Source organism: Maniola jurtina, chromosome 16, assembly GCF_905333055.1.
Source record: "Maniola jurtina chromosome 16, ilManJurt1.1, whole genome shotgun sequence".
NCBI classification, from domain to species: Eukaryota; Metazoa; Arthropoda; class Insecta; order Lepidoptera; family Nymphalidae; genus Maniola; species Maniola jurtina.
Genome location: NC_060044.1, coordinates 13906763 through 13924548, shown reverse-complemented (window position 1 = coordinate 13924548; position 17786 = coordinate 13906763). Strand labels below are relative to the sequence as shown.

General features: G+C 38.0%; 1 protein-coding gene across 1 annotated transcript; it reads right to left on the bottom strand.

Annotated features, from left to right (window-relative positions):
- Positions 1-2337: 2337 nt before the first annotated feature.
- On the bottom strand, positions 2338-3396 carry LOC123873320 (39S ribosomal protein L14, mitochondrial). Its single transcript, XM_045918125.1, has 2 exons — positions 3165-3396; positions 2338-2668 (listed from the first exon to the last, which is right to left on the bottom strand). The coding sequence occupies exons 1-2, from the start codon at positions 3343-3345 to the stop codon at positions 2400-2402; spliced, it is 450 nt and encodes a 149-aa protein (XP_045774081.1). The 5' UTR covers positions 3346-3396; the 3' UTR covers positions 2338-2399.
- Between the last annotated feature and the right edge of the window lie 14390 nt (positions 3397-17786).

Genomic DNA, 17786 nt, shown 5'->3' with positions numbered 1-17786 from the left:
GTTGACAAATTACAGATATTACAGATTATTATTAATTTTGGGCATAAGTACCTATTTAAGTTGTATGTTGAGTTTGTTGGCGTTTTAAAAATAACTTTTATAGTTAGGTACCTACTAATATATATTTGGTGTGCGTGATGTGACATTAACAGAAAAGACAATTACCTAGCTGGATGTAATCCCCAGTTCGTTTAGTATTTGTAAATCAAGATTAACAATATTATTGTGCTGTTACGATGTAAGAGTGTAAGTAACACCTTACTGTGGGAACAGCGACAGCTACTTGTGATACGTGTTGTACGGACGACAATCAAACGCACAAAAATGAAAGTTAGTGATTTAAAAAAACCAGTGAAAACTTAAACATACTTGATACTTCCATTTAAAATGGAATCTTAATAGGTTGCATTAATTTTAAAAGCTAATAAAATGAGTACCTATGTGGCTCATGGCTGACACAACATTGAAGTTTTACCCGTCCAATGAGGAGAGCTTTACACGATACAGTGCTCGCAAAACAAGTGATTGGTCCAACCTGAACACGAGGCGAATGACTGCGCAGTGTACCCACATAGATTGATTGAAGCAGAGATAAAGGCTGTACCTGCGCAGACCGCCATGTTGCCACTTCAGAATTACTTTACAAATCTAAAGATCGAAGGTCAAAATTGGATGACTTATAAAAAAATATCATGTATGTAGCTAACTCAATCTATCTTGGCGATAAGTTTGTCAAAAAGACTTGACGAATAACAATATTGCTAAGTAACTTATCGACAGATTACAGATAGATTGATTTTAATTTTTTCCGTAAGCAACCTACTGATATCTTTACTTGAAAGGGTCCATATTAAGAAATTAGCTCTAGTGTCTAATAATTTGTGAGTTATAGTTGATACTAGAGCTAATGTCTTAGACCGTTCAAGTAAAGATTTTTATATTAACCTGTGAGGATAATACTGCCATTGGTGCAATTAAAGTGCTATAAGCCTACTTTGTCGTATTAGTTAACAAATTGCGAAAAACCAAATTAAATTTGAATTCCGCGGGCAGGCCCGTCGTATCCACCTTAACGACATAGGCTTTAAGTAACTTCACAGATTACGTGTAAACTAGTTACATATTAATAACAATTAGGACATTTGAGAATGCTTAGATATTATTAACTTGCACCAATGTTGATTGGACATTAATCTTGTAGATAGGTACATGTTATAGTTGTCGTTGTTCCCAATGGAGAAGTGTGAACTGTACGTGTGTGTGGGTGCGCCAAGCTCGTAGCGTCGCGCCGTACTGTCGTAGTTGATGTCGTGTCGTCCGCTCCTCTCCATCGTAGGTAGAGTGTCCTATCGCGGTGGGAACATACTCGTAACACGCGACGCGGCCCGAAGCAGACCGACTACTGTGGCGATAAACTCTAACTCAAAGTGTTTATGCAAAACGGGCACCGTAGTATCTTCACTTTTTGAATTTGTTAGATAATAATGTAATGGTGATATGTAATTACCTAGTCACGTAAACTTAAAACGCTAAAAGGGTTCCCAACGCGCCCTGTTTTTTTAAAAAGCCCACTACATACTCAGCCGGGTAATTATCTTAATAAAAATATGATATTGTAAATAATGGGTACATACCACGATTAATTTGCCGACTTATTAGTTAAAAGATGGTTAAAAGTCAGCAAATTATTCGTCGTTAAACCACGAAATAAGTTGCCAGGTCGCATGTCACCAGTATGTTTCCATTTTAAGTCTGTTCTCCACTGGAACTGATTATAAGTTTTAATAAAGTTTCCAAATTTCAATTTGAATTTTATTTAAACCCTTCTTTTTATTATATTTAGAAATAATAAAAAGCATCAGGTAAGTGCTTCAAAAGTCAATAGTTTAGGGGAATTTGAAGGATCGAGTGTAACTCTTGTGCATTGGTTCAATCTTACTTTTCTTTTTACTACCTATCTAGTTAGTTTTTTACTACTTTTTTTTGAAAACCTTCCTAGCGCAATGGTTTGCAGTCAAAAGTTAACTTGTATCAGTATAAAATAACTCATTTGTTGGAGGCTAAAGGATTTAAAAATAAATTAGAAATACTAATTTCATGTACCTAGATCACCGGGTCAGAAAGCAGATTCTACTGTGAACAATCAAAAGAAAAATATGTCTATGTATTAGGTATTTTTTCACTGAAACTGCAGACCCTTCTGCAGTTGATAGTTGATCTAAAATTGAGGAATTAAATTTTACTGTAACCCACACTAACCCCCTGCCCATAAGCCATCTAACAGAAGGGAGTGGTTTACGCAGTTTGGACTAAGTGTACAAAAAACAAAACCAATTCATTAAATAACTTTATTCACAAACATTAGCACTACTTAGGTAAAACTAAATCCTAATTAACAACTATACAAATCTTGTGGCTATACCCAACAGTTTAGTATAGTCAGCTCCTTTTGCATGGGTCCTTTCTTTTAATATAGTCCTCAGGATGGTGGGGATGGGCACATGTATCCTGGTGCCGAGGGGTGTGCCGTTGTCATCTATCAGCACTATGTTGTTGCTGTCAAACTTTGGTACTTTAACTTTTTGGTTCTGCTTTAGTCCTACTAGGATTCCTTTCTTCTTTTGTCCCTTGATAGCCACCATAACTCTGTCTCCAATAAAGCCCACACCTGTAAATAAAGTATCAAGATTGGAAAAGAACTACAAAATTGGCTCAGTGCAAATGTTTGACACTTGGTTGGCATACAGAATATAGAGCATTGCGAGATAAATAACCTAATATTGAGGTTATTTATTGTGTTGTAGCGGTGAAAGTTAGAATAGAATGCGAGGGCAAAAAACACATAAAAATATCATAATAGAAGCAAATAGCCTAAGCAAAGTCCTAACCTGGAAAAAAGTTTGTAGGCTATTTTTGTGTCAACAAACAACCAAAGTAGACAATTATTATAGAAAGTTGCTGCTAAAGTTATACTTAATTAGGTAGGTATGGGTATAAGATCAAAAGTCTGTTCAAAGTTTTTATAATGAAAATATTGCCAATGCACAGAGTAGGTTAACAAGTAGCTTTTCTAAATTTTAAGTTTTCTCTGAAAAGTCTATTTGATGAATGTGTAGTTTTCCGTAGAGTTAGTCATTAAAGCTTAAGATTCGCTCGCTACATACGTTTTTTGTTGTAAACACAGATCACTCTGGGAGGTTTTCCCTCGGCCATCGCGCGTTTGCCGATCTCCGAATTGTCCACAACTCTGAGCCGGGTGAGCAGCCTCACTTCGCTTAAACAAGAGGTCGTGTGAAAGCCACATGATGGAACACTGTTGAGCCTATTTATTATGGATCTAAACATTTTTGTAATATTTACAAATCTTGCAGAGGTTATTTTAAAAATGACGTTTGAGTGACTTTGACAATTTAGAGAACGTTCCGTTTTGCCCAGCTTGCTGCTTAGGTGTATGCAGTGTGTGGCGACTGTGGATACGGGTAACATTGGTAGACAGTAGAAATTGGTACAAAACAGTCTCGTCAGTCTAAACAATCGATTTTGAAATTTCAACTACGATGAGCTAAACTCTAGAGGCTTGAAATTGGAACTGGATGAATACAATATTAACTCGCTCTGTTGTCTCTCTTTTTGTTTGTTCGTCTGTTCGGTAGTGCAATAATGCTTACATCAATTAGGTAGATATACCTACCTACAGGCTACATCGGTTGCACCACGTTTTAAAACTTACAAAATTATTCTAGCTAAGTACATAGATAGTTACGTCATAATTAAGTTCAGTATTTTACGCTTTTTCATTTTGAAAGCGTGTAAAAATTTTTTATTAATGAATGCTTAGACGCAACTATTAGTTCTCACAAGATGGTGTATAGCTGTAATGTCAAGTATTGTCACATTATTGGAACTTTTTAGAATTTGAGAAGAGCAACTGGTGAGTTTCTTGCCGGCTCTGTTCAGTAGAATCTTTTCCGACCCGGCGCAGTGGTGTGGTAGAACCGGTAGAGTCATAGACGTAGCATAATATAAGACACTGTAGTTGCTGTCCTACATGAAATGAAATAAGTTTTGATTTCATTTGATTTGATCACGCATTGGGACAATGAATCATTTTGATTTAGTTTCGAACTTAGCTAAGAATCCTTCTGCCACATAAGTAGGTACTGAAGCTTACAGGCATTACCACTAGCTACCGAGCACGGGTCCCTTCTTTGATTTGAATATTCCTCTCCAATAGATCTAGGTAGTACTACTACTTACCTAAATAATTTAAAAGCTCCAAATTTAATTCTCTTTTTACTATCCTAATCTAACCAAAATATCTGTTATTAAAAAAATAAAACTGAAAAATACTTTTAAATAGGTACCTAATTGTACCGACTTAGTTTTGAGGGTTCCGTACCAAAATGGTAAAAAAGGAACCCTTATGGTCCGACTTTCTCCGCCCATCTGTTCATCCGTCTGTCACAGTCGAATATTTCAATAACTACTAAAGCTATTGACATGTAATTTGGAATAGTTGTATATAATTATAGTGGACAATGCCATTGAAAACAAAAAAAAAACAAAAATTATTTTTAGTTTAAAAGGGGGAAATTCCAAAGTAGAATAGTTCTGTGTCGAGTGGGGTTTCACATGAAAGGGATTTACTTGTACATTCTAAAAACAGGATTTTATTTATTTTTACGCATAATGTTTGTTGTTTATGTTTCATGTTTTTTGATTTATCGGGCAAAATGTCGAAAAATTACTGTTCCTCTTTACTTATCTCCAAACTTACTTAATCGGAAAATCTGAATGAACTGTGATCAATAGATGTTTATGCATATTTTACAGGAGATATGAAATCAACAATCAACCTTCTAACTAGCATGTAGCATAGTTTTTTTGATACTAACAAACTTACAAAGTTAGTTTTGCGGTTCGTTAACAAAAGTGATTGTTACCGTTTTACTTCTTCTGTAGTACGGAACCCTCGGTGCGTGAGTCTGACTTGCACTTGGCCAGTTTTTTGCTAGTAAGATTGGCTAGATTTTGTTATAAGCTCTGTGAACAAACATTGTCACAGTAGTAAAGTAGTTTAGAAAAAAAATATTTTTTTTTCCAATAGGAGTGCCAACAAGTTATTTAACTCAATTGTACTACGATCTAGCCTAATATTAGGTATGACTAATAAGTAGTTTAATTTTAACCTAAGCTTATAAAATATCTTATATACTAAGAAAGTGTCCATCGACGCTTTTTTGTCTTTCTTGAATAGAGATACACTTTGTTCACCTGTTTCTTTATGTAAAATTAAATACTTAAGTATAATAGGTAAGTAGGTATTTAGTAAGCAAAGAGTGTTCGTTTGTTTCCATCCACCCTGGAAGCTGCGGCTTACGTAACTGGCTACCTACCTATTTACTCGTAGTCAAGTAAAAGTCAGGCAAAAGACAAAGTGAAGGGTGGAGCAACAGATATGAGCTCCGCTGAGGCTGTAGTGACTGGCGCCTTTCCGGCGTAAAGTTTTCACTTGACATTTTTGCTCCACAATCAAAGGCATATTGATTACCGAGTGAGAGGTGTCGGCGGTGTCGGGCATTGATTGAGCGTCGTTGCTCGTTACGGCATGGTTGGGGCGCTCTCGATTTCAGCGCAATGATTAAAGGCGGTAACCCAATAAGGAGCGGATTGCGAGCGCTTATCGGAAACAAAACAAAAGAGTGCGGCTCGATTTACGTCATTAGGGGCCGCGAGACACCTTGAAGGTGCTTTAATGCGCCGTTTCCGCCGCTTTGTGGGCATTGTGGGCATTGTGAGCAAACAGGCCGGCCTCTTCCGGATCCATTTCACGCTATCTTCGCATGGAACCGAGGACGTGTCTGTCTGTCAGTCCGACAATAGCTCCTTTTAGCGGTCGGGAACAGAATAGAGCTGTTTTGGGTATCTCGCGCGTTCCATTGTGCGGCGCGGATCGAGTGTCGGCAATGTTCGCGGCGTCACAATCTGTTTTGTCATTGCCTGAACTGTTGTGATGGTATACCTACTGCTACCTACTTGATTATTGACAGCGCGGGAGAAAACGTTTTTTCACTAGATTTTAATTTAAGTATAACCTGAGAGTTTTAAGCGGAGCCTTCAACGAATACTTAACTAAAAATGTAACATGATCTCTACAAAATCGAATGTTTAAAAGTTAAATGACCAAACGAATTTATCTTCTATGTACCTACCTACATAGATTTTAGTTGCGAAGTTCGCTAAATTATTAGAAAACAGTAACTGGTAGGTACCTAACCCTACTCCTCACACGCCGCCGTCGGCGAACATTAAATTACTGGAAGTTGGACAAGATTTTTTAGGTTCCTATATTAATTTAATGTTACTCTTCTCCTTATTAGAAGTTAAGTTCAATTTACTTACTTATTTATACACGTACCTAGGTAGGTAGGCACTTTTGCAGAAATAACGAGAATGACCAATTATTTTACTGCCCTCATACTTGTACCTAAGTATATATTCATCTCCTTCGCAAGATTGTTTATGTTTTACAACAGGAAGCTTAGCAAGACTTCATTGAATCGGGATGATCACATTTTGCTCTGCCTCTGGACTATTACTTTATTCTATTCTTATACTTAGTTAAAACTGCTTTTAACCTACGTATCTTTCTTTCTAACAGGACAATTTTTTTCCAGGTCAAACTGAATTAATATCGAAATGAAATGAAATGAATTTATTTATGTCATATACCTACCTAGGGACAGCATGTGCCATAAATAAATTATAGGTATCGAGACTCTACCACCTGGTTAGGTACGGTAAACGGTTTTTAGCTACGGTAAGTAAGTAGGTAGGTACCTTAGATTATAACAAAAAAATAATGTTCTTGTAGCCCCAAGGGTCTGACAGTAAAATAATAGAACACCAAGACCACAAATACGAACTCCTAATAGCCATACTATTATTATCTGCTCACCTAAGTATTAAGTATTAGGCAGGTAGGTACCTAGGCACTCATCAGGATGAGTAGGATTTAGGCTGAAGTCCGCCATATTAGCCCAGTGCGAATTGGCAGACTTTACAAACCTTTGAGGACATTATGGAGAACCCCCAGGCGTGCAGGTCTCCTCACGTATCACGTATCCTTTACCATTAAAGCAAGTGATATATTATTAAGTATATAAAATGCACATAACCCCGAAAAGATAGAGGTGCGTGCAGAGGCGCCGGGTTGTTCAAATTCCCGTGGGTGCTCCAGCTTATTTCTGTAAGACTATTGGGAAAATTGAATTTCGTGGTGAAATTGACCAGCCCGCCCCATAGTGCGTTGCACTAAATGCTGGCTGCACCGTGCACACACACTTTTGTTTTACAACATTCGATTCAAAATAAATAAAATTGCACGTCATTTATCTCATTAAAAGGTTTTAACTTTGATAAATTCCAATTAACGGTAACGATTAAAATCTATGAATCACAGACCTGTGTAACAAAACAAAAAAAAAGTGAAATTCGGCAGTTCTGCGCTTCGCAAAGACAACTTCAGGTTTAAAGCTAGCTTGCCTTCGCCATAATACAGATTTAAAATTCAAACATTAGAGTTGCGGTCGATATTTTGGATCGATGAGAATGAGAATTATGTTAGATATTCATAGTCGTGGGTGCTCGGCACCCACTATTTACCTCTCGTGGGTGCTGGAGCACCCGAGCACCCACGGAGTCGGCGCCCGTGGGTGCGTGCCCCGGGATCGAATTTCCGACCTCGCGAATAAAAAAACTCCAAAAAATAATAATATAGGTACCTACTTGTGTATAGCTAAGCTACGTAACATTATACCTAATCGATATTTTTCCTTTTTAGTGTTTGTGGTTATTGAAGTCAGTTTTATTTTTATTTCACAATTTTTAGTGGCCCCATTGCTTCTATTAAAATATGTTATGGCTGGTCAAAAACTTACTGCTTACAAAGCCATTACACTGTTCGCGACCAATTTACTCTTATCCATTGAGGAGTTCTGTTCTCCATTTCCGAAGACATTCATCAGATCTTCGCCAAACTAATATGGGACCACCTCTGAACTATGAGCTACTCATTATTACGTTCATATTTGGCGGAGTACCTAATCATGTAACAATCATACAAACATACAATCGAATTGAGAACCTCCTCCTTTTTTTCCAAGTCGGTTAAAAACCACCACTTCCCCGCCGCGCCGCCACGTGGTGGCGACTAGGTAGTTAATAGTTATACCTAGTTATATATTTTATGAATAAGTAGTTTTGAATTTTGATATTATAGCGAGTAGGGCATGCCTATTCCCTATAATTACTTATACTTATATATTAAATTCAAAACTTAATAAATACATTTTTTTTAGAAACCAAGAAAAACCTGATTTTTGTAAATTTATAAAGCTAGGTAAAGCTTAGGTACATAAGAAGATAAAATTTAAAACTAAGTAAGGATTGGCAGTATTAAAGTAGGTAGGTAGGTAATTAGGTACAAATATCTTAAATAATGATACGTCTGTCTGAAAAAAATATTATTTGAATTCAAGAAATAAACTGCAAGAAGGAATTGTATGCATCCAATAATAAAATGAATGGATAGAGCAGGCAGTAGGCAGGTAGGTAGGTACAGTATCGCATTCATTACAATCAGCGAGCCACAACAGAGATATTTGCATTCCGGCACGCAGCATCCGCAGCATCCACACTAGCGCATTCGAAGAACGCTAAATTTTTGTCGCCATTTTGAAAGAGGTGGCGAATCAAATAATGGAGAAATAATTTAATCAGGCAGCTCTCTCGCCACCGTCACTCGTAAAGGCTCGTTTTAGGGGCGAAAATCGCGTGTGTTGGGATCGAAGGGTGGGAAAAAAGTGTGTGGTTGCGTCGTGTGTGCAGCCGCCTTAATAGGTGGCACCTCCCCCCGTCCCCCCGCGGCCCCGGCCCGGCGTCCCGGGGCTCCTTGCGACCGCAAATTGAAATGAAATTGCATAATTCGTACGCAGCGACGGCGCGCCTCGCTCCGAGCGCGGCGTTTTGTTTTTGCGCGTAATGAACTCCATTTAGTTCCCAAGTCTACGCACGGAGCGGCAGGCTCGGCAGGCTTGATGAAGGACCGTGCAGTGGCAGGGACGTAGCAGGACCGTGCTGTACTAGTTTGTATATGATGACAAGCTAGCGCTGGACAAACAGCCTGTAGTTTAAGATGAAAGTGCGCTCTTCTGAGAGGATAGGTGGAAAATTTCCAAATTCATTTCTAACTTCCGCAGCATCTTACTTAACGTCGTTAGACTGGTATAAGAGCGTGTTTACACTACACCTAGTTTCGTCTTACTTCCTAGGTCTCTTACCTGTTTATTAGTCGGCACCAATGTTGTTCACTAAGAAATCGCGGAACATCTTTATATATGCACTGAGGGTGACAAGAGGGTTTTAGTAGGAAAAAATCCTAAATCCTCAATCATACAATCCGATGTCTTTTCCAGGATAGCAGATGTGCTTTAAGAAGATTTTCTCCTGTTAAAAAAAGGACCTTGCTAAGGCTTGGTTCTGTACAAGTCATGACTGGAGGTTAAAGCGCATTCAAACATATTTTTATTCACACTAAACTGTAATTAATTGCGATGTAACAGGTCGTGATAATATTAATAATTAGGTAGTGAAAGGTCGAATTTCGACGGACTCGCTACGGATTTTCTGTCATGAAATTCTCCGAAGCAACCGCAGCAGCAGTCGGAGCTGGTATCTCTATATGTCTCGGAGAGCAGAGCGAGCCTTCGCTCCTGTGCCTCATCTCTCTCTTGTCGTGTCGGATTGCCATTCCTAGAGCATGCAGTACCTGCATACTTGGTGAGTCTCAATTGAGATTAGGCGCCACGATCGACGGCCGAAATGCGATCAAATCGAGATAAACTCAAAATGATTACTTACCTACTTACCGGGAATCTAATAATTTTGGATGGATGCTGCTCTCAAAGCGGGAACTGCTTTTTAAGGCTAAGCCAACGCCATCATTCTTGGAACAGGAGACCATCCTTATTGATACACCAACGCACATAGGTAGCTGCGAAAAGTCAAGCCGAGTTTACATTACGAATTTAGTGGCATGAAATTAGTTTCATGATATTAATTTCATAAGCAATTTCACGTGTAAACGTCTAATTTCATGGAAAGTCAAAGTAATTTCGTAATGCAAATTCCGCTTTATAGGCATCGATGTTAGGTGCGTGCTCAGTATCGAACCCCTGACCTCCCGAAGAGCAGGCGGACGTGGAAATTGTATCTTCATGGTATAATTATTTACACTGCGAATCCCTTGCTTCACCCGTTTGAAGGAGCAAACGGGTCAAACTCAAAATGTGAAAATAACCGTGGTCATTGTGCCGCAAATAACAATCATTCATAATTCATTTAAACGTCGCGTCGCTGAGGCCGCGCCGTCGCGGCGTGAAGCGAATCATAAGTCGTAGACTACTGACCCATGCCCAAAAAAATTATGGGTCATATGAACCAGGTGACGTATGTAGGACGATATAAGAGCATAAAATAATAAGATTCAGCACTATGCCGTCACTTGTAAGCTGTCCAACAGAGTGCTGGTGAGAATTCAAAAGTGCAGGTAGAGTGAGTACATTTTAGTCATATATTTTTGTACGGCATTTTTACCATCGATAGATCCATGAAAAATAATAAGAAAGCGCGCAGTGCCGTAAAAAAATGGTGCGCCACAAAGTCGGCAAATTTTTTGATTTTCTAACAATTTCCAGGGTAAATTTGGTCATTTCATTCTGTACGGCATTAGTTTCATACTGTTACAGTAATACAGCCTCTAATCCATAATTTCGCAACGCCGTACAAAAATCATGCGACAAGGGGAAAAAATCGAGGGTTGCAACCCCCTCTCTTTCCGTGGTCCGGGGGGTGATTTGAAAAAGTACGGCTTTGGTTCCAAAACATTATTAAATTACCAAAAGTATTATCAAAAGTACTATTGAAAATAATACTGTCAAAAAATTATTGTTCATTTGAATGTATATCAATAATGAAAATATTACAATAAAACTTAAAGCTAGGCTTATCTAATTACTGTACAAATCATGCCCGCGTGGAATGGTGCCAAGAATACTGGCTGCATTTCCGCGTTGGACAGCCAGGCTGATCCGTTGCGCAAAAAATGAGCCAGCCCTTCTGTCACCCGATGAGGCTATTAAACGCGGTGAAATGTCTCGTAAAAATTTCTTTGCACTAAGACTCCATGGCCCCAGGGTCTCCACGGCAAACGGAACAAAAATGTAACTCTCAATAAGAGAGGCATACTTGCGCCGCTTGCCGTTTTCAGCCATTTCTGCTGCGGCTCCCGGTCTTGATACTGTCTCCCTGATATGACACGGGGCCAATGTGTCAACGCACGTTGCGTCCCACATTAGCGCCCGTCCCCGTTCCCAGGGAACCAGCGTCAATCCATCAGGTCTCTTGCCATCATCCCGACTAATCCCTGCCAATAATTATCTTAATTTCATGGTACACTAAAATGTAGTTGTAAAATACTATTGTCATATAATATTGCCGTTTAAAAGAAACTGTTCTAAAAAAAATTATAGAGATAGAGAAATACAAAAACTGAAATTTTTCAAATTATTGCAAAAGTTTAAATATTCATAGATTAATAAAATATAGCAATTTTCTACACTTTTCCCTTGTTTTAAATAGTATTGAGATAAATAAATTAGCAAAAAATTATGCCGTACATTTTAATGCAGACCATATCTTTTAGGCTGATGAAAATGACGCTACCATTTTAAGGGTTTATAGTACTTTATGGCCATCTGATACTGTACGGCATTAACATATTTTTGAAGAAAATAATTGATAATATGATAAAATCACTATGCCGTCTAACTGAACTGAACGGGTGTGTACTTATATAATATCCACATCCCCTACAAACCTTTGGACCAACGAAAATGTACGGCATGTAAAAAAATATTATCTATGCATAAAACACTTTCAAAATAAATTAATTTTATGTTGTTTCAAATCACCCCCCAGACCACGAAAAGAAAGAGGGTGTTGCAACCCTCGATTTTTTTCCCCTTGTCGCATGATTTTTGTACGGCGTTGCAGAATAATGGATTAATTAGAGGCTGTATTGAAACAGTATGAAACTAATGCCGTACATAATGAAATGACCTTTACCCTGGGAATTGTCAGAAAATCAAAAAATTTATCGACTTTGTGGCGCACCATTTTTTTACGGCACTGCGCGTTTTTGTTATTATTTTTCATGGATCTATCGAGGGTAAAAATGCCGTATAAAAATATATGACCAAAATGTAATCACTCTACCTGCACTTTTGAATTCTCACCAGCACTCAGTTGGACAGCTTACAAGTGACGGCATAGTGCTGAATCTTATTATTTTATGCTATCGTCCTATATACGTCACCTGGTGGTTCATATTATGACCCATAAATTTTTTGGGCATGGGCCAGTCTATCGCTTTGAAATGGTAAAGTTGTGTGTGCACCCAAGGAATGCGACGTGTCAGTGTCCACGTTTCAGCACCATAGGTGAGGACGGGAAGGACACACTGGTTGAAGACAATGTACTTACATACAAATCTTTGAACGCGTGTAACTTTAAAATTGGTATTTTTCTGGAAATCTGGCAAACCACAGACATGGATAGTAGTTTCTGGTACGTGTCTACCAAATTACATCGAGTTTGATCGGTCAAATACTCAAATGGCAACCAAAACTACGTTTGTATGGAGCGAATGACGGAGAGTCCTCAGCGACATTTCAGATTCTTGTTTTACAGATTTATTTTCTATGTAAGCATGTATTTTGTATAAATGTTTCATGAATAAATAAATAAAAAGTTTAAGTACTTACCTATCTTATTTTTACTGGTTTTACGTCTCTAGGTTCTAGCCCTTTTGAGCCTCTACCTATCTAATTGTCATCAAACTTAGCATAAGCAGGTAAGTAGGTAGGTACCTACCTAGTACCCACTACCTACCTAGACTATGATCTTCTAAACTGGAACCGTGGATTTTGCGTGATTCATACCTACATTACTGTTATTGTAATTTTTAATGTGTACTTACCTACCTATAAGTAAGTAAAATATTAATTTGGAAAATAAAAACAATTGGTCCAAATACGAGTGTCCTACCAGGTTCAATTACAGAGTAAGTGGGTAGGTACGAGTATATTATGAGAGCCAATTGCCCATCATTACAGGCTCTTCCAAACATTCGTGCTACTGCGAGAGTTTGTTTCTCCGTCTGTGTGCTAGCTTTTCACCGCCCATCCGTTTAACCGATTTTGACGAAAGGTAGAGAGATATCTTGCATTCCGCCCGAGGACATAGGCTACGTTTTGTTCCGGAAAATCAGAGATTTATAAAAACCTAAATGAAAGTTGCGGGCATCATCTATAGGTAAGTACTTAGAACAGTGATAGGTAGGTATAGTTTGCATCCCGGAAACAGAAACATATAGGCTAATTTTTATCCTGGAAATCAAGGAATTCCGAGAGGCAAAAAAAAAAGGAATAAATCCGGAAATCGTGAATTTGTCGAATTAAAATGTGTTTATGAACAAATAATCAGTATTTTCAATTTTCAAATTAAGATACCATATGGGGTATCTTACTTTGGGGTATATGAAAGGGCTTTACTTGTTCATTCTAAAACAGAATTATATTTATTTATATGTAGGTGTTTTAATTTTTGATTTCTCGTGCAAATTGTCGGAAAAAATACCCGAGTAAGTACGGAACTCTCGGTGCGTGAGTCTGACTCGCATTGGGCCGGTTTTTTTCTTTAGAAAAATTGAACCTTAAAAATCAGTTAGGTAGAATCTAAGTATTATACCTGTTAGTACACTGTTAGACTAGGCGTATGCTGAGAAGCAGGCGACGCAGCACATCACAACACAGCACGCGCAGGGCAGGGCAGTTGAGGCAGACATATTATGCCCCCTCCGCATGCTGCCGCCACTGTCTGGATGATTTGTATCATACAAACAAGGTTCACAACGAACTAATTCAATTAAATGTTCTGTCATTGCAACAAAATTATAAAATATTGTTAATAAATACGTCTCGACGTGCACGCGTCGCGCAGAATTCTGTGCCGGCACTACAACGAGACGCAGAGCGTGACAGACGAAGTGGCGGGCGTCAGCTAGTATTATAATAAGTAGGTATGTCAAACTACGCGGACATACTTTTAATAGAGAATTAGTATAAGTAGGTACTTAGATAGAATTATATCTAGCTGTGCAAATAAATAATATTGGCGTCTGGCCGACTTCGTAGTAGGTAAACTGCCTTATCAAAAAAATTGTATCAAAGTCCAAGCCCTAATGGCCCTAACCTAAAATAGGTAGGTACCTAAATAGATTACTCACCAGAGTTGGATATCTGAGACGCAAAACTTATCAAATCCTACTGAGTTCTAGGCACTTTGTACACTACAAGGGGATTCCCCAATTTATTTCATTTATTATTAATTTTTTCTAGTCTATGCACGATCTTGTATCTAATAGGGGCTGCCAGATTTTTAATTATATTTTCCACAAAATATAATCACTATCCCCTAAGCGCAATATTTTTCTACAAAGAGAGTGGTCGAAACCACTAGTTTTTAGGGTTCCGTTGTGAACGCTGGTGTGCTGAAGCTGACAACACAGCTTCAGCACATCGGGTGATCGCGAACTGCCTGAAGTGCGCGAGGGAACTTCGTCATCATCATCATCCTGATTAATTATTTATTATCAGTTTAATGCAAATTAGTTTTGTAAAGCTTCGCTTTAGCTAGGTATGTAAGTAGGTCTGACCTTCAAATTCCTGTTATTCACTGAAATCATTCTCAGGTTTTCAGTATTGAACTCATCATCAATGTCACTTGTCAGCTAAGTATTCGATGTTGCTCGGCTGCTCGGTTACGCTACAGTATCACGATCACAATCACCTCTGATTCGTCCACACTCGTTCACAATGTATATTGTCGCAACAAGATTACCTACCATAAAAGCCAATCACAACAATTGCGTGTGTAATAATGATTAATGCAGGTTTTCCGGAATCGACCTGCTGAACTATACAGACCTATCGCATTCGGAGTTCAAAGTTGTTCGGCCTTATTTATGCGAAGTTCGAGCGCGGTAACTTGTACCGAAGATACACTTCTAAGATCTAACGTATTTACGTTGTATAGGTAATGTTGATGATATAATATACTCGTAGTGTCAATAGGCCCTTGATAGAGCCTCGCTTTTTTATGAAATCTTTTATGTTTTCCGACATTTTTATGAATTGTGGGCGGCGAATGGCACTACATTTACTTTCGAAGCACTTTTAATAAAGATATTTACAAATAAAGCCCTAGATACTAAACTATCAACTACCTTGGGTCGAAATAATAACGTACCTACCTACCTATCTATTCAAAACCGATACCAACATAGTCAAAAAATGAACGTGATATAACAGCTCTTACTACGAGTAGGTAGGTACGTCTGTATGACCACGAATCGGTAATAAGAACTTGTCAGTTGTTCACGTGAAATGCATAACTTCATAAAAGTAGGTACAAGTAGGTATATGAAACAACACGTCGCTCGCTCACAGAAAACAAAGCAAAAGGTTTGTTCTCTACAACTGCATTCGATTCGAATGCACCGATCGAGCATAGTTTAAAACTTTAGGTATAAATATAGCATTAGGATCACAAACATAACGATCAGCGTTGCCAGAATGTTACTTTTGTAACATTTTACGTTACTTTTGACCCCCTCATGTTTCCTCCATGTTACACGACTCAAAATGTTACTTTACGTTACTTTTAGGACTTCATAAAAATATTCAAATTTTTCCCAGCAAACCAAAAATAATCGTGAAACGGAACGCATCCAAAACAGTTTTCGTTTGTCGTAATTGGCCCATGTGTTAGTTTCATAGTTAGTTTATTTCACTTTCTCTAAGTTATTGGTCTAAGTTCACTTTGTTTTGTAATTGCTCTGTGATTAAAAAAGTGTTTTGTTTGTTTTTCTCTGTGACTCAACTTTGTTTTGGATAATAAAGTTATTCGTGGACTTTGTCTGTGATGGCGTTTGCTGGCGCGCGTGCTGTGCTTGTTTGGAGTGTTTTTTTTTTTTTTTGTTAAGAGTGGCTGGTTTTTGTGTTAGTTGGTGTTTTTTGGTGGTGGAACTGACTGGGAAGCGCTCCAAAGGGGCGCCGCGCGTATGTCGGCGGGCGCCGGCGCAGACGGAGTCCATACTTGTATAAATTCAATAACTTGAAAATATCCCAAACTTGACATTGGCTAATCAGAGTAAAGCCAGATTTAAAGAAAAAAAAAAGAAAGTTATTCCTTGCGGGGTAGTGATATTGTAGGTATATAAGTACAAAAAAAATTGTATCTTTATTTCGTCAAAATTCGAAAGTGATTGGTTTGTTCGTTATCCTTATCGACTGTGTATATGTGTTGCTAACACTACTTGCTTGGTAAGTAAATGTTGTATACAATGTAGTTTTAAGTAAATAAGTAAGTAGTTAACTAATTAGGGAATCAGTAATGCAAAAACAAAGTCATAGTATTTGCAACTGAAAGCAGTTCGTTTTTGTATTGACTGTCATCTTATTATTAAGTCACATTAGTTTCCAGAAGTTCATGTAGCTATTTAGTACTTAGTTATTGTTGTAGGTAACTTCGGTTTTCTTTACAGGAATGAGAGCGAGCTGAGTAGATACCGGCCGGCGTAACCTAAAATTTGAGTTTTGCTATCGAATCTATCGATCTCTTTGCTGAGACCAAGGTAAGTAGTTAGGTAGCTACCGGCCTAGTATTGTTCAGTTAACAAAACGAATTTGAAATTCCCGCGTAATTTTCTTCACTGCGTACCTACCTAGTGCGTTTTTTTTTATTCTCTCGTCTGGCTTTACAAAGATTAGCTTATGTCAAGTTTGTAGATATTTTCAAGTTAGGGAAACTATATAAGTAAGGACTTCGTCTGTGCCGGCGCTCGCCGACATACACACGGCGCCCCTTTAGAGCGCTTCCCAGTCAGTTCCATCATGGTTCTAGCACCAAAAACGCCAGTGAAACACAAAAACCAGCCACTTTTAACAAAAAAAAAAACGTTCCAAAAAGGCACCACACGCGCGCCATCAAACGCTACACAGACAAAGTCCACCTAGTGCGTAGCCTCTCAAACTCAAACAGTCCTGTGTTGCCAGATCGCCCGATATAAGACGATTTTAATCTTTTTAACCCCCGATCCAAAAAGAGGGGTGTTATAAGTTTGACGTGTGTATCTGTGTATCTGTGTATGGCATCGTAGCTCTCAAACTAATGAACTAATGAACTAATGAATTAATTTAGTTTTTTTGTTTGAAAGGTGGCTTGATGGAGAGTGTTCTTAGCTATAATCAAAGAAAATCGGTTCAGCCGTTTGAAAGTTATCAGCTCTTTTCTAGTTAATGTAACCTTCACTTGTTGGGGTGATATAAATTTTTAATTTACACTTGTAACTATTATAAATTGATTAACAAAATAAGTTATAGCTATTCAAAGACATTTCTAAATCCGTTGGTATATTATTATTTTACATATTGATTTGTTTTTCTTTTTCAGGATTAGCAGTCAATTTATTCAATCAACAATTATTATTACGATTCTTTTTAAGCTTAACTAACTAATGGGACAAGAAAACTGTTTAAATTTTTGTATAATAAAGTGCCATATTAACCTGTGTACCTTATTACTTTTATTTTCCACGAAAAATA